Genomic DNA, 23,520 nt, shown 5'->3' with positions numbered 1-23,520 from the left:
GACTACACTGTCCCAACCTGTGTTCTGAAAGGGCTAGATAAAGTGTCATTAGCCTCTCTAATTTCCTGCCCCTTATTACATTTGGTGCCAATTGACTTTTCCCACTCTGGCTCTCTGCCAGCACACACATTATTATATTAGGTATACTGAGAGGTTACAGATAAGTCAGAGCCCCCGGCAGGATTCCATTACACCAACTGCTCTTTGTCTATTTCACCTGCTGTTGTTGGCCCAATTTGTTGTCCTTTTGGAGTCCTGACCTATATTGTGTTGTCAGGAAACATATCATCAGCTCCTAACCAGTTTCTTCCTCCAGGCTCCTGTGTGAGACTGGCTGCGCCCAACTCTCACAGCAGATCCCAGAGAAAATCTTTCCCTCCCTGGTTTTGGTGAAAGGGGAAGAGACTAGAAAACCAGCTGGAAACCTGCATAAAAGAATTAAAGGAAACAAACAGAACTGAGGCTTTTAATCTTTGTATTTTCTAAATTCAACTACTTAAAGTTGTAGTATTAAAAAAAGAAAAGAAAACCCAACCCCTGTGTAGGGCAATTTTGATAATCAAACACTTCAGGTTGTTTAAATGTAAGGCAGTGACACACATGTGCATGCACACAAGAATCCAAGACACAATTTCTTTATAGGAACTTTAGTTCTCTATCTACTGTATTTAAAGGCGAGGGTTCAGAATTTCACAGTAGTAACCACTTAGCACCAGCTGAATACATCCTGTTTAAGTGGAATTCATGCTAGTTCTGTCTTCGCTAAACAGTAGGCCATTACCATTCCCTTGTATTCAGCTAAATCTTTCCTGAAGCCATCCTAATTTAATTTGTCTCCGTTTGGTCTATAGACGTGGTCCATAGCTTTAACTAATTTTTTGTTTTCCAGCTGGTTTCAGCATGATCACTTTTGCTCTTTTTAGAAACAGAAATAGCCTGAGAGCAAAATCCCTGGACATCTCCCTATATCCAGTATTTCTCAAATAGTGGGGCCTGAGTGGGCTCCCAGAAAAATTGATGGTGTGCTAGTAGGACTTGGACTGTGAGCCCACAGGTTCTGCCTGTGAAGTGCCAGACAGACACTCCTCTGAAATGCCATGAAAAAAGGAATAAAGTATTTTAGGGAATACATAAGTATGATGGTTGCAAGTGATTTAAAGGGGAGGGAATGTGTTTCCTCCCAAGGAGATTTTATCTCATGTACTTTCTTCCTGCATTTGTTTTTAGACTCGTAGGAATGCCAATTGGTTATCGCAGGAACTGAGTCAGGATGGGCACCAAGTGTCTGTCCTGAGTGGGGAGCTGACAGTTGAGCAACGGGCAGCTGTAATCCAAAGGTTTCGTGATGGAAAAGAGAAGGTCCTTGTCACAACTAATGTCTGTGCTAGAGGTATTGTCTCTAGCTAAACCATTTCTTTCTCAAAGTATTACAGTACTGAGAGCTTTGTTTTTCGAGATGGGGTACACACAGGGCATGCAAGCTTATTATTGTTCTGCATTACGTAATCCACCACGCACACCGAAAACCCACTGTGGCGTGCAGAAGATGATGACAGCTGCTTGGAATCCTGTAATCTCTTGCATATAGAGACCTCATCATAAGCTTTTCTGCTACACTGTTGTCACACACAGTGTTGGAGTCCAGTGGTCAGTTGGTGGGGTTTTGTGGATTTCTAGATATAAATTCAACGAGTGTTTGGCAGAGCAAATGCTGATTCCTATAGCTTGCAGAAATAACACCAGACTGATTTCTTATTCCAGCCAGATGAAGTTAAGAATTGTAATTCTGTGTATAACCCCTTTGTATACAGCTCAGTGCCTGCTTCTTAGGATGGTGTTGCTTGTAGTGACTTTGAAGCCTTATCTACGCTAGCAAACACTTTATAGCCATAATTCACAGCTGGTACCACACAGTGGTATAAATACCGGAGTCCTGTTTACACTACAGCTTCCACAAATGGCGAATTACAGTTGTGAAATTGCTAATGTAGACAGTCAAAATGTGCATGTTTTACAATTGCCCTGTCTGAAAAGTCAGTCACAACAAATCTGGTATTCCGAGGTAAAGGCAGATTTTCTTCAGTAAATTGATCCTTTGGGTAGAGATTTTCATCCACAAAAACCCATTGAGATAGTGTTGTGTATAAAAATTATACGATATGCACTTGTTAAACTAAAAGACCTTATTAGAATGTTGTTAGAAAAAATAAATAGTTGAAAGTCAGGGAGTTCAAAGTTGAAATTCCATAAACAACTTAACTCTGTTCTCATTCTCCATCACAATGTGTATAATCTTCATAGCAATACAGAGAAGTTTTCCTGGTTTTGTTTTAAAGTAGTTTAACATTTTAAAATGACCAATGAAAAAAGTAATGCAACATGTATGTATGTCAGCTGCCCTTGTCCTCTCTGGAATGGTAAGGGTCAATCGGGTCTGCAAACAGTGTTTATGGAATGGATGGGGTCAGGGTAGGTATTTAGCTTTAGCTTTTATGTGAGTGCCAGAATGGCAAACATGCATAAAAAAGATGCTTGATTATAGTGGTTCTAGTCTGTATAGAGAAGTGGCCAAGTTAAATTGCCCATTCTGGCCTGTAATGGAATGATGACTAGAGGTGGAGGGTGCTTGTGAATTCAAGCGAGAAGTAAAATGTGAAAACGGTCATGGTTTTAAGTAAGTAAAACTCATTTATTCTTGTCTGAATATTGTTGTGGAAAAAGTCACCCACGCATTGATTTTAGTTCACAGACTCAAGCTTGAGGCCAGTTTATTGCAATACAGACCAACGCGTTGGGGGTTGCAGTCAGAAACTACACCCCCGATCACAGCTCGCAGGCTGCCTTTATTCTGACAAACCGCAAACATAGTACGTCATTTACATAAATAAAAGAGTTGGGGTCTGCTCCCTTTCCCGGTAACTTCCTTATTCTTCTTCCGAGAATTGGGTGCATATTGGGTGGGGGGCTTCTCAAGAAGCCTGATGCGGTTAAAACTTGGCAGCAGCTAGGGTACATTCTCGGAAGAGTGCATGGTACCTTCCGGGGCGTTACGGTCAGTGTATCGGGGAGGGGTTGACAGGACGCCCAAAGAGAAACGTGATTGGCTACTTTGCATTTAGCTAGAATTACGGGGGGGTCACAGATCACTCAAAGGAGAAGCTGCCTTTTAGCTAGAATTACTTATTTCTTCATACAAGCGGTTATTATATTTCAACAGCCATGAACATATTTCATTAGTGCTGCTGCTGGGGCTTTTCATTCTTTCCCTCCTTGGCCCCCCTCCCTCCTCTGGTCATGACCCTTGACCGAGACTGGCAGGAGGCCGTGACACTTAGTCTAGTTCAGGCTTGTGGTCTGTATGGGCCTGTATGATGAGTCTTCGCCGATGTTCTGATCGGTGCAAGGGAGGCCAGCCAGGCCTATTCCCCCACAATTTCCCTCCTCTGATGCCGTGTAGGCATCACCAAGATTCGTTTTTGCTGGACACGGCTGAGGATCGTGAACTGGCCAGCTTGGGAGTGCCGAGATTGGTGCCGGCCTGTTTAAGGGAGTTAATGCTAGGGGTACTGACACTAAAATAAGTGGGCTTACAACGTCTGCCCGATCCCCCATTGCATACCGTACCTCCCTGAAACCAGCTTCATTTTTCTTGGGCTGGGTGATGGGGAAGAGCAGGGTCTGAGAAAGGGGCGGGGGTCTTTAGACAGAAAACAAAGGACGTTAGTTTAGTACAAAGCACAGTGGCGCGGTAGCACTAACTATAAATTGGTTACATGCATTCTTTTTACGGACCTGGTAGGATTTGGTATGCGGGAGCCCACGTCCTTCCGACCAGCCTGTATGCTTGGAAGGAGCACTGCGATTGTTTACACTTTTACGTGTGCCTTTATGGCCACAGATTAGATGGTACTTTCGAGGTGTCTGCAAGGGCAGTGGGCCAGGCCTGGTGTTCGAGATTACTTTGAATGGTCATTAGCTGGTTATTTAGGACATTTTTTGAACTTTTGGACATGCCAAGTCCCACTGCAATGCCTTTGCAGCACCGGTGATATTTAATACCATTTTTGTTAGCAACCTTTGGGTTATTAAACTAAGGGTGGAAATGACATGCAATTGACCAACTTCAGCCTGAACCTGAGTTAACTGTGCTTTGCTAATAAGATTACAACATGGTACAGGTTAAATTAGAGGTAAAGTTTCATCTTCAGGTAGTTTTGGCTAGCTTCCGCAAGCTATTCTTCCAGATTTCGTAGTCTTAGTTTACTTAGCTGTTCGGCAATGAGGCAGCAAGGGAGGGGTTACTAGCACAATCACTTTGCTTGGTTGGAGGCTTTATTATGTCCTCAGGTGGAGAGATTGTTTTCTTAGCAAGATCCAAAGGCTCAGTGGATTTGTCAGCGGACAAAGGAGAGGTTACCAGCCCTTTACCTTGTCCTTCACTTTTGCTGTCCAGAAGGAGCAACAACGCCAGAAGGAAAGATAGACCTATCAGTCGAAGAGCCATTTCAATGACAAACATGGGCGGATAGTCAATTTTCAGTACTTTACAGCGGTGTTGATAATTAACAGGACTTGATAAGGGTCCCTTAGCATAGGGCCAGAGCGGTTCTCTGCTGATGAATCATAGAATATCAGGGTTGGAAAGAACCTCAGGAGGTCATCTAGTCCAACCCGCTGCTCAAAGCAAGACCAATCCCCAGACAGATTTTTACCCCAGTTCCCTAAATGGCCCCCTCAAGGATTGAACTCACAACCCTGGGTTTAGCAGGCCAATGCTCAAACCACTGAGCTATCCCTCCCCCCTCTATGTAGACCCCGTCTCCTGGTTTCAGCAAGTGGCAGGACTGCTGTATGTAAAAAAGACCTAACACATTTCGTTAGTGCCTGACTATTGTGTAATTTATTAAATGACTGTTTATCTGAGCCAGGGCCAGCAGGGCACTGCCGGTAGTCGCATCGGGCGATTCTGTTAGAAATTTATGAGAGCTGAGTTCAGTCTTTTGATTTAGAGTGGTCTTTAAAAGGCATTTGGCCATATTGATAAAGCTGCACACCACTTGTTACAATTTGTTTAGGTGTGCCAAATTGTGGCACAAAATTCCTAAACCAAGCTCCACAACAGCTCCAGCAAACCAAGAAACACCTTTGCCTAAACTGTTGCAGCAACTCGTCCAAGAACCCTTACCATTTTCCTGGCTTTGGCTGCCCTGCTGCAGCCACAACTTCGGTTTATTTAAAACAATTTAAAATTTGTAAAGCATTAAGTTACTTTAAGGATTAAATGTTAAATACCAAAATTAAACAACACTCGTTTACCTTGTTTGGCAAAAGTATTTTTTGGTTTTACAACCCCAAAACAACACCAATTTATTTTAAACTTATAAAACAAAGATTGTACACACCAGGAGTGTTTGGTTGTTTTTTTTAGCAAATTTGAATACTGTTTATTGTTAAATGATTCTACTTAAATAACCTTTTGCCTGGATTACTTACAGACGTTCCCAAAGGAATGGCTGCAAAGAAACCAAGAATTTTTTATAATACCTTCTTTTAACATCCGTACACAGCTTTACTGTTTAGTTTTCTTCAGTAACTACAGAGTTAACTTTTTACTTTCTTTCTTTTAACTTCCTTAAACTGCTTTTGCCTGCTTGTCCGGGCCCAATCCTTTTTCTTGCTGGTTCACTTTTTTTTTCCCCATGGGTACAGGCATACTTTTACTACCAGTTCAGCAAGGAGGGTGGGCTTTTTGGCTAACCCCCCCTTTATTTATTTATACTTTTAGCTAAATTAAGGAGGGGATTATATATATGACGACACCTACTACTGCTACCAAACAATTACTTAAAACATTACTGCAATAAGCTCAGGCCTCTTTCTTCGGCGAGACCTCCTATCCTAGACCTCCTTTTCAGGCGATGACTTTTTCCACAACAATATCAATGACATAGAATAATTTTCAGAAACCTTCTTGATCCATTGCTAGCTTTCAGCACTCAGCAGCTGACTTTTCAGTGATCTGCCGCATTCCATCTTTCCATCTCCTCGCTTGTCATCCTCTACTACAATGACCTGTCACCATTCTTGCCATGACAATTTTCTCAAGGTTATTTCCATCTCTGTGCCTGAAGTGACCAAAGTACATAAGTTTGTGCCTGTTGACTTCTTACAACATGGTCCTATTTTCCCCAATAATGCTTCTAACATAAGCACTCCTCTAATTTTCTGTCCAGGAGATACTCAAGAGTCTTTGCAAGCAGCACTACATTTCCAAGGCTTCAGTTTTCTTGTCAGCAGCATTAATTTCCAATGATTCACCTCCATAGTTTGCTACTGAGAAAATTAAGCTTTTCACCAATTGAACCTTTGTACATTTCAGGATGCCACGGTTGTCGTCAGATGCTACCGGTGTGGTGCTCTGCTTTCTCCTATGTTGATATCACTCGGCTGCGTGCGTCTGTTCCCTCTGTGTGCTGCCCCAGCTTTGCGCAAATAGCTGACACAGCACACCCGAAGAGAACCCCCAATGACCACAGAGTCTAGTAAGATGCAAAGTCACGTCGACCAGGTTTATTGCGACCTCGGACACAGTTGCAGTTCCCCGTAGATTACTTAGTCTACCGGGCATACTACGAGAAAGTGCCTCTTGGCAATGGACCCGGCTCAGTCAGTGGCAGGACTTTCCACTGCCCCCTCGGCCGGACAAAGACACCACCCCAGGGGTGCATTCTTATACACAGGTACAAACAAGTTACACATTACTCCTGACGTATTGAGGTGCAACCCCTCTACGCAGCAAGGTACAACCCTTCTACGTAGTAAGGTGCCGCCTCTCACCTTGTACATGTTGGTTCGATCAAAACAACTCTATTCATCATTTTACCCTTTTGCCCCTGTCATTGGGATGGGTTGGCCTGTTCCATGTTATCTGTGGAATGTTCCCGTATAGTATGTCTTGGTACCATGTTTATACTTTAACTTTGCTAGGTGAATATATATTTATGCAACATCAGCCCTTTCCTTGCCAGCTTCTGAGAGCAGGGCCTGCCTCTGGCTCACAGCTTAACTTTGCTTTATGTTAGCGAAGTCTTGACCATTACTCTAGTTCAGGCCTCAGGTCTCATACTGGGCCTTTATTAGGCCTCAGGCCTCATACTGGGCCTTTATCAGGGCCTTCACTTACTACAACGGTTTTTCGACACGTTCATGTGGGAGGCTTGGCTGAGCGAGTCATTCCTAATCTTCTGATTTCTTTGGAATTCTTTCTCTGGTTTGATATGTTTGATCCCAGATAACTGAATTCATCTACTGCCTCTACAACTTGATTGACAATTGTGGTGTCCGCTTGCATCCTGGTTTTGTTAATCGTGTGTTTTGCGTATTCAGGGATAGTCCCTATTTCTCACTAACTGTCCTTTGCAGACGCCAACATTCATTGCGTTCTATCAGTAGTTGGACTAAAGAGCGTCATTGTGACTGTGGTTTCTGGAGGGGCCTCACTGAGATTGTTCAATCAGGACAAATTGCAAAGAATGGGCCAGACTATCCCCCAAATGGTGGTTTATTCTAATAATTACATTCACCAAGCCAGCAACAAAACAGCTTCTACAACACCTTACTGGTTACCCAGAAGCCAAAAACACAGCTCCCCTAAAGCAATCCAGCCTTGGGATCCCAAGTCAAATATGGTGAGGATTACTTAGAATCTTATTCATCATATATAAAGTTTTACCAGTCTCAGGAGATTGGACACAATACCCACAAGGTCAATGAATATTTCACATTTTACCCAAATACATGCTTACAGCCAATTCTTATTAACTAATCTAAGATTTATTAAAACAAAAATGAGTTGTTGTGGTGAGAAAATCATTATACATACAGATATGAATGTAGGTCTTAGGTCAGTTTCATAGCAGAGATGGTGAGCTGCAGAGTTGTAAAAAGTTTTTCCAGAATCAGTTCCATAGGCTATAGTCCAATGGGCAGTCCATGTGCAGTCTGTTTACATTTTCCATGAGAAATTGCAGAATAATCCAGAATGGAGCTGGAGACCTCAGTCTTGCGACTTAACCCTCTCCTGACAAAGTCCAAGCAGATCTGAGATGAACAGGATCAGGTCCCAGAGTTCTTTTATAGCTGAAGCTCAGCTGATAAACCTCTTGTCACAACAGGCATTCCTTGGATGAAGAATAGATGAAGAATAATTTACATTGTTGCTTTGAAGTCAGTTCCTATTTCTTATGTACACACAGGTAATTAGTTGGATTGATTAGCACAGACAATTAATCATTCAAAGGTTCACAGATATCTTACTACAAACTTCAAAGGGCAGGTCTACACTTACAGCCGGGATCGAAGCTCTGAGATCAATCCACCAGAGGTCGATTTAGCGGATCTAGTGAAGACTCACCAAATCGACAGCAGATTGCTCTCCAGTCAACCCCTGTACTCTACCCCCGACGAGAAGAGTAAGGTAAGTCTTCGACCCTCCACGGTGTAGACCCCGTGGTAACTCAACCTAAGGTACGTTGACTCCAGCTACGTTACTCGCGTAGTTGGAGTTGTGTAGCATAGGTCGACTTACCGCTGTAGTGTAGACATAGCCTAAGAGAAATAAAGACCATGATATTATGCCCAAGTTACATCTAAGGGCTTGTCTACACTTACTGGGGGATCGACAGCAGTGATCGATGCATCGGCGGTCGATTTACTGGGTCTAGTGAAGACCCACTAAACAGACAACAGATCGCTCTCCCGTCAACTCCTGTACTCCACCGGATCATACACTACATCGCGTATATCTAAGCTATTTCAATTTGAGTTATGCTATTCACATAACTCAAATTCTTCTTCGAGTGATTGTTCACGTCCATTACACTTTAGGTGTGCGCGCGTTGCGTGCACGGACGTCGGAAACTTTTCCCCTCAGCGGCTCCCGTCGGGCCGGCAGGGGTCCCCGCCCCCCCGCCAGAGCGGCGCCCCGCTCTAGCATATACATACACCTGCCGACCCTCCCCTCCCTCAGTTCCTTCTTACCATCCGTGACCTTGTTGGAACAACTCTTATCTCTCGCCTGAGAGCGTCCCTTAGCGTTAATAGTTATCAGTGTTAATGTTAGTAGTTAGCAGTTTCTTCAAAGATAGTTTAGCTCCTTTGTTTAAGTGTTTGGTTAAATCCCGACACCGGCCCTGGGCGGCGGGGCATGCCGCACGCCCAAGGCTTCCAGGCTTGTGCCACGTGCCGCAAGCCTATGCCGATCAGCGATCCCCACGACTCGTGTCTCCGTTGCCTGGGGGAATCGCATCAGAAAGAGCGCTGCAAGATCTGTAAGGCTTTCAAGCCCAGAGCTAAGAAAGAGAGAGACTTTCGGCTTAAACAGCTACTCATGGAGGCTGCATTACAGCCCTCCACTTCGACTCATCCGACCGCGGCACCGTCAGCCCCGGTGCGGAGTGCCCCGGCATCGGTTCGTGATCCTGCACCGGTGGGGCACCCTAAGCCTACGGCACCAAAACAACAGGACCGCCCCAGGCACCGGTCGTCTTCGCCGACCAAATCGAAGGGCCAACCCAAGGCCCGAGGGCGCTCCCCACATAAAAAGGTAGCGCCCGTGAAGAACTCGAGTGCACTAAAGGGCATTGCTGCCCCAGGACAGATCCCGGTACCAGTGGCTCCGGCGCCGAAAAGCCCGTCGAGCCCCGGGATAAGCGCCTCGAGTGAGGAGGAAGGGCTGGAGGAGCTTCTGGAACAGCCCTCCACACCGGACACGTTTGAGGCAGCAAGGGACCTCATCAAATTGTCCGCGGAGAGCCCCCTCCAGGCCAAAGACAAGCATCCGGGGCCGACACCGAGACTGCCATCCAGAGGCAAACCGGCAATGGTGCGCCCATCAAGGTCACCATCTTGGCACTGTTCACGGCGCCGGTCCCGGTCGAGCTCCGCCTCGGTGGACTCCCGGCTACCCTCGGCGCAGAGAGCCTCACAGGCATCTTGCCCTAGCAAATGCCCGGCACCGGTCCAGCGTTCCCCGGCTCCTTATCCGAACAGGCACCGGGACGTTTCAGTCACGCGATCCCCGAGACCGACCACTAGCAGTCGTTCCCGGTCCCGAGGGCACCGGTACCGTTCCCGTTCCCGGTCCCGGTCGACAAGGCGCCACTCCCAATCCCGGTCCCGGTCAAGACAGCGCTGCTCTCCGGTCCCCGACCGGCACTCACAAGGAGGCCACGGTCTCCAGATCACCAGAGCAAGAGAGAGCCGACACGGCACCAAGCCCGGTACCGTCTCAGGCCCGCTCAGCTGGACAGACTCCAGAGGAGCTCCCAGCCGGACAGACTCCAGAGGAGCTCCCAGCCGGTGAGGAGCTGCAGGAAGGGCTAGAGGAGGAAGCACAGAAGGCTTTAACCTCTTCCTCCTCGCCAGATGAAGCCGTGGCGGGCATGGCAGTATCAGGCCCTCCCCCGATTGACCATCGAGCGCACCAGGAACTACTCCGCCGAGTAGCCCTCAATTTGGGGTTACAGGCGGAGGAGACGGTAGAGCAGGAGGATCCCATGGTGGACATCCTAAGCCCTGAAGGCCCCTCCAGAATCGCGCTCCCGCTCATAAAAACGATACAGTCTAATTATAAGACAGTATGGCAAACACCGGCCTCCAGTGCACCAACTGCAAAGGGCATAGAGAGGAAGTACTTCGCCCCCTCCAAAGGGTTTGACTTCCTTTTTTGTCACCCGACCCCCTGTTCGCTGGTCGTATCCGCGGTCAACGAACAAGAGTGACATGGCCAACAAGCCCCGGCCCCCAAGGCCAAGGAGGCAAAGCGCTTGGACTTGTTTGGTAGAAAGGTCTATTCGTCTGGGGGCCTCCAATTAAGGATCTCTAATCAGCAAGCGATCCTGAACAGGCACAATTTCAATTCTTGGGCATCAGTCTCCAAGTTTAAGGACTCCCTGCCTCAGGGCTCACAAGCCGAGTTCGCAGCCATCGTGGACGAAGGGAAGGCGGTGGCCAAAACCTCTCTGCAGGCCTCCCTTGACTCTGCGGACGCAGCTGCCAGGACAATCGCGTCAGGGGTGGTGATGAGGCGCTCGGCGTGGTTACAGGCTTCAGGCCTTCCACCAGAGGTGCAAAACACCTCACAAGACACCCCGTTCGAAGGGTCAGGCTTGTCTCTCTAATATTCTGGGACTGACAAGACTACAACATTACTCTGTGGTATCTTCCAAAGACAGTCCTGTTGGCCAGTATTGGGTACTTTTGAGTAGTCAGTGAAACACATGATCAATGGGTGAATGTACTCCCTATGTTTTTTCGACGATGTGATCTATGTTCACAATTTGATCACATGTGCCTTGTTCCTCTCTGAATCCAGTTTGTGGTGGTAGTTCTGCTTCTATCATTCACTTAACGCAATCCGGATTATGTAGAGCAGAATTTTGCTCTCATGCAACATCCAAGAGATGATATAACTGTTACTACACTCTGTTATGCCTCCTTTCTTTGGTAAGGGCAGAAAGACTCCCTTCGTCTAGTCATTCTGCCAATTTCTAGTCATCCATACATTGCTGCAAATTTTCCACGTGCGATCAACCCTGCAGTCACCAATCAGACTTGCTGGTATGTTATGTGCCCTGGGTGCTTTCCCTGGCTTCATTTTCATTATATATTCACCCATTCCATTTCAGGATTGATTGGAAGTCTTTATCCATTGGACACTTGATCTCCAGCATTGCTGTATCATTACGTAGTCGATTTGTTCTTTGTCATACTGTCAGATGACCTCCATCTGTATATGCATCTGTCGTATTGGCTGTAGATAGTGTTTGTAATGACCAGGTGATTAGAGCAGCAGAATTCAATTAAATACCTTCCTCTCTAATTTTGTAAACCCAGACCATTGTTTCCCACTACTTCTTTTTGAGAGTTTATAATTCCAATTTTTGAATTCAGGTCCCCCATTATAAGGGAGATATCTTTGCTTGCTATTTCAATGTCTCTTCAAGCTGTTCATAGAACTCACTGATCACATTGTCATCAGCTGCTTTTGTAGGAGTGTAAACCTGTGTGATCAACATGTTGAATGGGTTGGTTCAAAGAAGAATTGTAATAACTCTGTCACTGATTGGGTTATCTCCAAATACACACTTTGATGTCTCCTTAGATTGAAAAAAAGTGGGGTCACATTTATCTTATTTTCTCAGATCATGAATAGTAAGTACACTGTGAATTCATCCATCGTCATGAAATGGCCCCTAGCATTTTAATTCCCTTACAGCTCCGAGACTCCACATATATCTATCTTACATTGGGAACCTGATGGAGGAAATGCCATCAAAAGGTGGAAGAGTTAAATCAGGGAGTTAACCAATGGCAGCCACAAACCAGAGGGAAGGCAGCAGGAAACCACCCTCTGAACTTTCCTGGCAGAACAAAGGCAAAGTGTCAATCAATGTGTGGTGCTGTATGGTGAGACTCCCAGGTCAGAAGGCACAACAGATTATACTAGGGAGGAGGTTCCGGCCATTAAGAGTACCAGTAACAGTATGATGGTGCTGTATCAAATCCTCCAGGTAGTACAGTGCCTGATGTTTGCTGAAGGAAAAGTTACCTGGACCTTTTGTAAACAAATTATCAGAGTAGGCATGTAAAATGTGAAGAGTGCATAGGCTCTGACTTCCTCTCTGCCTGGGAGTGCTCAACCCCACCTTCACTCCACCCCTTTCCCCAAGGCCCCACCTCGGCTCTGTCTCTTCCCACTCCTGTTCTGCATCCTCCCCCGAGCACACCCCATCCCCGCTCCTCCCCTCCCTCCCAGCACCACCTGCATGCCAGCGCCGTGGAACAGCTGATCACAGTGTGCAGGATGCACTGGGAGGGAGGGGCAGGGGGAGTTGATCAGCAGGACTGCCGACAGGCAGGAGATGCTGGGGGGAGGAAGGAGCTTTGCTGCCAGTGGGTGCTAAGTACCCACTAATTTTTTTCCATGGGTGCTCCAGTCCTGGAGCACCCACAGAGTTGGCACCTATGGAGTATGTATGAAGGGATGCTCATCATTGTGACCAAAGAATTGTAAAGATGTACGATAGATACGATTTTAACTAAGGAAGATTAAATTCTGGGATGGACAAACCCAGATGTGGAAGGCAAGAGAGCAAGATCTAGCTGCTCTGGTTGTGTAGATGACCCTATGTAGAGAGTTGTATGCCCATTAGTATTTAGAGTATAGGGTGATATAATGGGAGTACGTGGTTCATTTTAGGAATGTAGAAATGAAATATGCGGGGTAAGGAAATCAGAGGCACAGAGAGAGGTTGGGTACGAGTGGTGGATGGAACTAATTGCTAGTGGAACCCAAGCTCTGTATATCCTGACCACCTAGACTTTAAAACTACAGTGTTCAGCTGAGGTTTTCTTTGTTTAAGGAAGATGTTTTTAACCTTAGCTATCTGAATTTTTGTTTGGGATTTCCATGGTGATTCTCAATTTTGATGAGTAGCACAATTGCAATATATCTAAAATATCATATTGATGCTTGTTTTTATGAAGTTCAAATATTCCTCTCGTTTTTCTGGTGCATAACTGTTTCTCTGAAGACTCTCTAAACTTATGAACTTCACTGCATAATTTGTTGCATTAAAAATTGTATGGCTTTTCCTATGCCTGAACAGCTTCCTTCCTCCTGGGACTTACAAAATTTGCCAAATTCATAAGCCAAGTTTCTAAGATCCATGAAGCAAGCTAAGTTTTGTAGTTCTGCTCAGATTTTGCACAGCTCCCAGGGGTGTTAATTTTCAGATACAACTCAAATTATTCTCCTCATTAGGGGAAGGAAAAACTTGTTTGAACATTGAGGACAAATCCTAAGGAAAAAACCCCAAACTTGCTGTTTTTAGACCAAGTGATTTGTGAAATATACATCTTTAAAGTTAGATCGCTTGAAGAATGAAAAGCTCACTTGTTTGTTTCATAGCCCCAAAATGTCAGATTAACTCAAACTTTAAAAAAATCTGAGGCATGCAGACAGTTTTAATAAAAATTGCAGAGTGGAGAGGTGCAATATGGGGCTTATAATGGGAACTGTCCTACAACTTTAACTATAAAACAACGAGGAGTCCGGTGGCACCTTAAAGACTAACAGATTTATTTGAGCATAAGCTTTCTTGGGTAAAAAATCCCACTTCTTCAGATGTGCGGTTTTTTACCCACGAAAGCTTATGCCCAAATAAATCTGTTAGCCTTTAAGGTGCCACTGTACTCCTCGTTTTTGTGGATACAGACTCACATGGCTGCCCCTCTGAAACTTTAACTATGGAGTCAGAAAAGAAAGCATCACTAGACTGGCACTAAGGGTAGAGTATGGAAATATTACCTGGCCCCACAGCAAGCAGGAAGATCGCTCCACCGGCTCAGCGTATCCCAGTCACATGTGCAGAGTCATTCTTTCCATAAGGGTATCCCTGTCTGTGCTGTCTATATTGGCTCTGGTGGGTAAAGTGGGAAAGCCTCAATTGGTGCTTTGCGTTGCATCGCCTTCCAGTCCAGAGCAAGCTGGTTACGTTCATTGTGTGATATCCACTTATTAATAAGAAAATCACATTTCCTTCTTGAATACCAGTTTGTTACATTTTTCTGGTCCCCAAACATACATGAGTATTGGCCAATATTTTTTCCAAATCTTTGTCTACTCTACCCTTCTCCCCTCTCCCCCCCCCCCGCCCCAAATTTCTCACTGTAGCTACTTCTGGTTCAGTTCCCTGGTGAATAGTAATGGTGGAAACTCTAGTATGAGCAAGATAATCTTGGCCAGCCACTATCTTGTTTAGACCTGCCCAGAGCGAGGTTAACAAACACTGGTAGTCATTGGAAGCAGTCGACTCTCAACAGCTAAGCTGAACCAGTGGTAGCAACAGTGGGAAATTTTAGGCAAGGGTTAATGTAGATGTAACCTGAGGACCTATGTCTTCTCAGATACAAAAGGTTCTGCTCACACTCTGGGCGTTACCACTTCTCTTCACCCCATTTTTCAAGGTAACTTACTTAGGATTTTCAGAACACGTTTGAAGTGAGCATATGAATTGGGTAGCCCCCTCCCAGCTGAGTGTCCCAAGCCAACAGTAATAGTTATTCTCGGTTCTCCATTGGGCAGGAAGTACTGAGATAACTACAATAGGCAGAAATGAAACTGGACACATTGGTCCTATTGTTAATGGGTTTTAATGGCCATGGCCTATTTCAGGTGCAATAGCAGGTGCCTTAGGAGTTCATCAGTGAGTTCTCTCTTTCTCTCTCATCCTTTCTTAGGTATTGATGTGCAACAGGTCACAATTGTTGTGAATTTCAAGCTCCCGACAAACCAGTTGCAGTGTCCAGACTTTGAGACCTACCTACACCGCATAGGGCGAACAGGTCGTTTTGGGAAAAAGGGCCTAGCCTTCAACATGGTGGAAAGACACAACTTACCACTGCTACACTGCATCGAACAGCACTTCAGTAAGTACAGTATCCCCATCAAACCTGCACTGCACGTATAAAGCATGCGGAAGTTGGCCATAGTAGCAACGTGCAAATCACTGATGCCACAGTGAACTGTGTATTGTATTACACACACACAACTATGTTAAAAGTACATTAGTGAAGATTGCAAAGTCAAGCACTCAAAAATGAAGAAATGCCAAAATTAGGGTTGCCTGTGCAACCTTGGTCTCCTTGTGCATATGCATTATGATCGTTTGTAATTACAGGATTACGTACATTTTTACCACAGGACCCTTCCTCATTCAGTGCACGGGTTAGATCAGGGATCGGCAACCTTTCAGAAGTGGTGTGCCGAGTCGTTAAGGTTTCGCGTGCCAGTAATACATTTTAACGTTTTTAGAAGGTCTCTTTCTATAAGTCTATAATATATAACTAAACTATTGTTGCATGTAAAGTAAATAAGGTTTTTAAAATGTTTAAGAAGCTTCATTTAAAATTAAATTAAAATGCAGAGCCCCTCGGACCGGTGTCCAGGACCCGGGCAGTGTGAGTGCCACTGAAAATCAGCTCGCATGCCGCCTTCGGCACGCGTGCCATAGGTTGCCTACCCCTGGGTTAGATGGTACTCGTTTAATGAGCAGCTGTTCGGTGTTTTCTCAGCGTTCAGTGTGTGGTCCCAGGCTTTACTGTACGGTTGCTCTGAAGATGGAATTATTAATTTCCTCACAGGCTTTTCAGTGGTGCTCCTCACTATAGCACCTGTGTGCTGCACAAACATTTATTTATTTCACGACTGCCCCATGAGATGAATGGAGTATTATCCCCATTTTACAGGTAGAGAACTGAGGCGTAGAGAGATTAAGGTCAAAGTATCTATTAATTTGGGGTGAGATGCTTAGGACCTGATTTTTTCAGAGTTTTTTCCTTTACATTATGTAGCACTTCATATGTTCGAAGCCCAGCTCCCATTGACTTCAGTTGCATCTGTGTGTTTAACCCTTCTGTAAATCAGGCTATGTCTACACTACAAAATTAGGTCGGATTTATAGAAGCCGGTTTTATAGAAACCGGTTGTATGCAGCCGATTGTGTGTGTCCCCACATAAAATGCTCTAAGTGCATGAAGTCGGCGGACCGCGTCCACAGTACCGAGGCTAGCGTCGACTTCCGGCGCATTGCACTATGGGTACCTATCCCACAGTTCCCGCAGTCTCCGGCAGTCTCCGGCGCCCATTGGAATTATGGGTTGAGATCGCAATGCCCGAATGATGCAAAACAGTGCCGCGGGGGGTTCTGGGTACATTGCGTCAGGCCCCTCCCCCGCCGTCACAGCAACGGCAGACAATAGATTCGCGCCTTTTTACCTGGGTTACCTGTGCAGACAACATACCACGGCAAGCATGGAGCCCGCTCAGCTCAGCTCACCGTCACCATATGTCTTCCGGGTGCCGGCAGACGTGGGACTGCATTGCTACACAGCAGCAGCAGATAACTGCCTTTTGGCGGTAGACGGTGCAGCATGAGTGGTAGCCTTCATCGGCGATCGGGATGCTGGTAGCTGTGGGGCTGGCAGCCGTAGGGCTGCATTGCACCAGCCCCTTGCCTTTTGGCAGTAGATGGTTTATTACGATTGGTAACCGTCCTCGTCGGACAATCATGGATATCAGTCATAGTATATTATTTTCTGCCAAGTATTGTCTGCTGAGCACCCAGAAGAGGCCGAGGGCGATCTGGGTGCTGGCAGACATATGGCTGGCACACGTGGGGCTACATTGCTACACAGCAGCAACCCCTTGCCTTTAACCGTCCTCGTTGGACAATGATGGCTACCAGTCGTAGTATACTATTTTCTGCCAAGTATTGTCTGCTAAGCACCCAGAAAAGGCCGAGGGCGATCTGGGTGCTGGCAGACATATGGCTGGCACACGTAGGGTTACATTGCTACACAGCAGCAACCCCTTGCCTTTTGGCAATAAATAGTATATTATGATTGGTATCCATCATCGTCATACTGGTACGCGCCCAGTATTTGCTGCCAAGCACCCAGAAAATGCCGAGGGCTATCAGTCATGCTGCACTGTCGTCTTAAGATGTAAAAAATAGATTTGTTCTGTATTCATTTCCTTCCCCCCTCCCTCCGTCAAATCAACGGCCCGCTAAACCCAGGCTTAGGAGTTCAATCTCTGGGGGGTGCATTCTGTGTGACAGTTGTTTGTATTTCTCCCTGATGCACAGCCACCTTTCTTGATTTTAATTCCCTGTACCTGTACGCCATGTCGTCACTCGCCCCTCCCTCCCTCCCTCCCTTCTTCCCCTGGTCTTTAGATACAAGTTTCGCGCCTTTTTTCAGACCAGACGCCATAGCTATCACTGGGATCATGGATCCCGCTCAGATCACCGCGGCAATTATGAGCACTATGAACACCACGCGCATTGTCCTGGAGTATATGCAGAGCCTGGACATGCCAAAGCAAAACCAGGACCAGCTGAGGAGGAGGCAATTGCAGCGCGGCGACGATAGTGATGAGGAAATTGACATGGACCTCTCACAAGGCACAGGCCCCAGCAATGTGGAAATCATGGTATTACTGGGGCAGGTTCAGGCCGTGGAACGCCGATTCTGGGCCCGGGAAACAAGCACCGACTGGTGGGACCGCATCGTGTTGCAGGTCTGGGACGATGCCCAGTGGCTGCGAAACTTTCGCATGCGTAAGGGCACTTTCATGGAACTTTGTGACTTGCTTTCCCCTGCCCTGAAGCGCCAGAATACCAGGATGAGAGCAGCCCTCACAGTTGAGAAGCGAGTGGCGATAGCCCTGTGGAAGCTTGCAACGCCAGACAGCTACCGGTCAGTCGGGAATCAATTTGGAGTGGGCAAATCTACTGTGGGGGCTGCTGTGATCCAAGTTGCCAGGGCAATGAGAGACCTGGTGATATCAAGGGTAGTGACTCTGGGAAACGTGCAGGACATAGTGGATGGCTTTGCTGCAATGGGATTCCCAAACTGTGGTGGGGCGATAGACGGAACCCATATCCCTATCTTGGCACCGGCGCACCAAGCAACCGAGTACATAAACCGCAAGGGGTACTTTTCAATGCTGCTGCAAGCCCTGGTGGATCACAAGGGACGTTTCACCGACATCAACGTGGGCTGGCCGGGAAGGGTACATGATGCTCGCGTCTTCAGGCACTCTGTTCTGTTTCGAAAGCTGGAGGAAGGGACTTTCTTCCCGGACCAGAAAATAACCGTTGGGGATGTTGAAATGCCTATCGTGATCCTTGGGGACCCAGCCTACCCCTTAATGCCATGGCTCATGAAGCCGTACACAGGCAGCCTGGACAGGAGTCAGGACCTGTTCAACTACAGGCTGAGCAAGTGCCGAATGGTGGTGGAATGTGCATTTGGGCGTTTAAAAGCGCGCTGGCGCAGCTTACTGACTCGCTCAGACCTTAGCGAAAAGAATATCCCCATTGTTATTGCTGCTTGCTGTGCGCTCCACAATATCTGTGAGAGTAAGGGGGAGACATTTATGGCGGGGTGGGAGGTAGAGGCAAATCACCTGGCCGCTGATTACGCGCAGCCAGACACCAGGTCGGTTAGAGCAGCACAGCAGGGCGCGGTGCGCATCAGAGAAGCTTTGAAAACTAGTTTTGTGACTGGCCAGGCTACGGTGTGAAACTTCTGTTTGTTTCTCCTTGATGAAATCGCCAACCACCCACCCACCCGGTTAACTCTACTTCCCTGTAAACCAAGCACCCCACCCTCCCCTCCCCTCCCCTCTTCAAGCACCACTTGCAGAGGCAATAAAGTCATTGTTACTTCACATTCATGCATTCTTTATTAATTCAGCACACAACTAGGGGGATAATTGCAAAGGTAGCCCGGGATGGGTGGGGGAGGAGGGAAGGAAAAGGACACACTGCACTTTAAAACTTTAAAACTTTAAAACTTATTGCTGTGGAAATCATCTAGGGTGGAGTGATTGGGTGGCCGGAGGCCCCCCCACCGTGTTCTTGGGCGTCTGGGTGAGGAGGCAATGGGACTTGGGGAGGAGGGCTGTTGGTTACAGAGGGGCTGTAGCGGCGGTCTCTGCTCCTGCTGCCTTTCCTGCAGCTCAACCATACGCAGGAGCATATCACTTTGATGCTCCAGCAGCCGGAGCATCGACTCTTGCTTTCTGAGTACAAGCTGACGCCACTTCTCCTCTTCAGCCCGCGTTTCAGCACGCAAACTCTGCTCTTCAGCCCGCCACCTCTCCTCTCGCTCATATTGGGCTTTTTTAAAATCAGTCATTGACTGCCTCCACGCATTCTGCTCACGTCTAGGGTAGATGCGATAAATGGATCCCCGATTGCTCTGCCGTCGACTCCTGTACTCCACCGCGACGAGATGCGGAAGCGGAGTTGACGGGGGAGCGGCAGCAGTCAACCCCGCGCCGTGAGGACGCGAGGTAAGTCGACCTAAGATACGTCGACTTCAGCTACGCTATTCTGGTAGCTGAAGTTGCGTATCTTAGGTCGATCCCCCCTCTCCCCCCAGTGTAGACCAGGCCTAAGTGTTTCCAAACATTCCCTAATCTCCACAACATCCCATCAGAGTAGGTAGGGTTGGTGAAGTAAGGTAACAAGGGATGTGATTGGATCTATCAATCTAACCGCCTCTGCTGATTTTAACTTATGAGAAGCTCCCAATGTGCATCATGCTTGTATAGTAGCCTCATGTTGGCAGCTGCCTTAATCCCGTTTACATTGTGCTTCTCAAAGTTTATTTGACTATCAATTGAAGCACTTTGACTGGAAATACGATACTGAACACTTAGTCGGATATTTCCGTCCAAAAATAGGGTTCTTCTTCGAGTGCTTGTTCACGTCCATTCCACATTAGGTGTACGCGCGCCGCGTGCACGAACGTCGGAAACTTTTTCCCTCAGCGGCTCCCGTCGGGCCCGCAGGGTCTCCCCTCCCGCCACAGCGGCGCCCCACCCCAGCGCATATATACCCCTGCTGGCCCGACCCTCCCTCAGTTCCTTCTTACCGCCCGTGGCGACGTTGGAACAGCTCTTCTCTCAACTCGAGAGTGTCCCTTAGCATAGTCATTAGCAGTAGTTATCAGTTCTTTGTTATAGTAAGTGTTAGAGTTAAGTAGTTTTTAGTTGTTACAAAGACCAACCAAACTCTTGGTGATAGGGGTTTGGTCAACCCCGGCACCGGCCCTGGGCGGCGGGGCATGCCGCACGCCCAAGGCTTCAAGGCTTGTGCCACGTGCCGCAGGCCCATGCCAGTGAGTGACCCGCACGAGTCGTGTCTCCGTTGCTTGGGGGAAGCTCACCAGAAGGAGCGCTGTAAGATTTGTAAGGCTTTCAAGCCCAGGACTCAAAAAGAGAGAGACTTTCGCCTGAAACAGCTCCTCATGGAGATGGCGTTACAGCCCTCCGCTCCCACGGCACCGTCGGCGTCGGTGCGAAGTGCCCCGGCATCGGTCCGCGACCCAACGCAAGCGGTGCAGGCTAAACCTGCGGTGCCGCCTCGGCGCGATCACGCCCGGCACCGATCTGCTTCGCCGGCCAAGCCCAAGAGCCAGCCCAAGGCCCGGGGTCGCTCCCCGCACAAGAAGGCGGCACCTACGAAGACCGCTAGCGCGCCCAAGGCCCGTCGAGCCCCGGGACAAGCGCGTCGAGTGAGGAGGAGGGGCTGGAGGAACTGTTGGAACAGCCCTCCACCCCGGACACATTTGAGGCGGCGAAGGACCTCATTGAATTGTCCTCCGTCAGCACACTCCGCGCCAAAGACATTCCGCCGAGGCTGCCTTCCAAGGGCAAGCCGGCGATGAGACGCCCAAGACCGTCCTCCCGCAGCCGTTCCCGGTCCCGCGGTCAACGGTACCGTTCCAGATCCAGATCGGTACGGCGCTACTCACGGTCCCGGTCCCGACGGCACCGCTCCCCGACACCGGATCGGCACCGCTCCACGGCACCGCCGTGGCCCTCCAGGTCGCCGTCGCTTGCGTCGGAAGTGAGCTCGGGGCGGTCGAGGTACGATCGCAGAGGGCATTCCGCTACACGGCATGAGACCTCTTGGCAACCACACTGGAGCCATCCGGGACAGTGGCCGTTCTGGACCCCGTGGGCCTATCACCAGCAAGGCCCGCCATCCAGAACTTCGAGGTCGGGCCCTTCGGGGGACCGGTCCCGCTCCCCACGGTACCGTCCCACCTCCCGTGCGGAGGCTACGGTCTCCAGACCGCCTGAGGCCGAGAGGGCGGACTCGGCACCGAGCCAGGCACCGTCCATGGCCCAGGGCAGGGGACGCACCCCGGAGGGTCAGCCCGCTGAGGAGGGCTTACAGGAGGATGAGGACGCTCAAAAAGCCATGACCTCCTCCTCCTCACCAGATGAAGCCGTGGCGGGCACAACAGTGTCCGGCCCTCCCCCAATTGACCACCGGGCACACCAGGACTTGCTCCGCCGGGTGGCCCTCAACTTGGGGTTGCAGGCGGAGGAGACGGTCGAGCAGGAGGACCCCATGGTAGACATTCTCAGCCCGGAGGGTCCCTCCAGGATTGCTCTTCCGTTGATAAAGACCGTACAGTCAAACTATAAGACTGTGTGGCAGACGCCGGCCTCCTCTGCACCGACCGCACGGGGCGTCGAGAGGAAGTACTTCGTCCCATCCAGGGGGTTTGACTTCCTCTTCTCCCATCCAGCCCCATGTTCGCTGGTAGTTTCGGCGGTCAACGAAAAGGAGCGGCATGGCCAGCAGGCCCCGGCCCCCAAAGCCAAGGAGGCGAAACGATTAGACCTCTTCGGCAGGAAGGTCTACTCGTCGGGAGGCCTCCAGTTGCGGATCGCGAACCAGCAGGCGATCCTCAACAGACACAACTTTAACTCCTGGGCGTCGGTGTCCAAGTTCAAGGAGGCCCTGCCTCAGGGGTCGCAGCCCGAGTTTGCGGCCATTGTGGACGAGGGAAAGGCGGCGGCCAAGACTTCTTTACAGGCCTCGCTCGACTCGGCCGATGCGGCCGCCAGGACTATCGCATCCGGAGTGGTGATGAGACGTTCAGCGTGGTTGCAAGCGTCTGGTCTTCCTCCAGAGGTGCAAAACACCCTCCAGGACCTTCCGTTTGAAGGGACGGGGTTGTTTTCGGAGCAGACTGATGCCAGGCTCCATGGCCTCAAAGATTCGCGGGCTACCCTCAAGTCCTTGGGGATGCATACCCCCGTGACGCAGAGGAAACCCTTTAAGCCACAGCCTCCACAGAGGCAATACCAGCCTCGCCCTCGACACAAGCCTTACCGTAGACGGGGCAGAGACAATAGGCGTAGGCGCAACAATACGCCTAACCACGGTCAAGGCCAGGGCAATAACAACGGCAAGCCGCAGCCGGGCAATAAACAAGGATTTTGAAGATGCGATCGAGGACAGCGTACCGATCTCTTCCCCGGATCCTCCCCTGTGTTTCAGGGACCGCCTGTCCCGTTTTTCCCGTGCCTGGTCCCATATAACATCAGATCATTGGGTCCGCCGCACGGTGGAGTCAGGATATGCCCTCCAGTTTTCCTCGCCCCCCCCTTCCCACCCACCCCCTCCGTCCCTCTTCAGGGACCCCTCTCACGAGCAACTCCTTATGCAGGAGGTACGGACCCTCCTCGCTGTAGGGGCGGTGGAAGAGGTTCCTCCAGACCTCAGAGGAAAAGGGTTCTATTCCAGATACTTCCTCATTCCCAAGGCGAAAGGGGGCCTCCGTCCTATCCTGGACCTTCGCAAGCTGAACAAGTACTTGCAAAAACCACGTTTCCGTATGGTCTCCCTCGGTACCATCATTCCTTCCCTGGATCCGGGGGATTGGTACGCTGCCCTCGATATGAAAGACGCGTACTTTCACATCGCTATCCGCCCGGCCCACCGGCGGTTCCTGCGCTTCACTATCCAGCAGCGCCATTTTCAGTTTGCGGTCTTGCCCTTCGGCCTGGCAACGGCCCCACGTGTCTTCACGAAATGCATGTCCGTGGTGGCGGCCTTTCTTCGGAAGCGACGGATGCGCGTC

The 23,520-nt window shown here is 48.7% G+C and overlaps 1 protein-coding gene across 1 annotated transcript in view; it reads left to right on the top strand.

Moving 5' to 3' along the window:
* Positions 1 to 18,019, top strand: part of LOC135875998 (ATP-dependent RNA helicase DDX25-like) — a gene marked incomplete at its 3' end in the record, with an annotated part of 58,165 nt that extends 40,146 nt beyond the window's left edge. The window contains exons 10-12 of the mRNA XM_065401110.1: positions 1,228 to 1,390; positions 15,304 to 15,496; positions 17,974 to 18,019. Of these exons, the coding sequence (XP_065257182.1) occupies positions 1,228 to 1,390; positions 15,304 to 15,496; positions 17,974 to 18,019 (402 nt within the window). The remainder of the gene's footprint in view (positions 1 to 1,227; positions 1,391 to 15,303; positions 15,497 to 17,973) is intronic.
* Between the last annotated feature and the right edge of the window lie 5,501 nt (positions 18,020 to 23,520).

This window comes from Emys orbicularis, chromosome 3, assembly GCF_028017835.1.
Source record: "Emys orbicularis isolate rEmyOrb1 chromosome 3, rEmyOrb1.hap1, whole genome shotgun sequence".
Classification (NCBI taxonomy): Eukaryota; Metazoa; Chordata; order Testudines; family Emydidae; genus Emys; species Emys orbicularis.
This window is presented reverse-complemented; position numbering and strand designations above follow the sequence as displayed.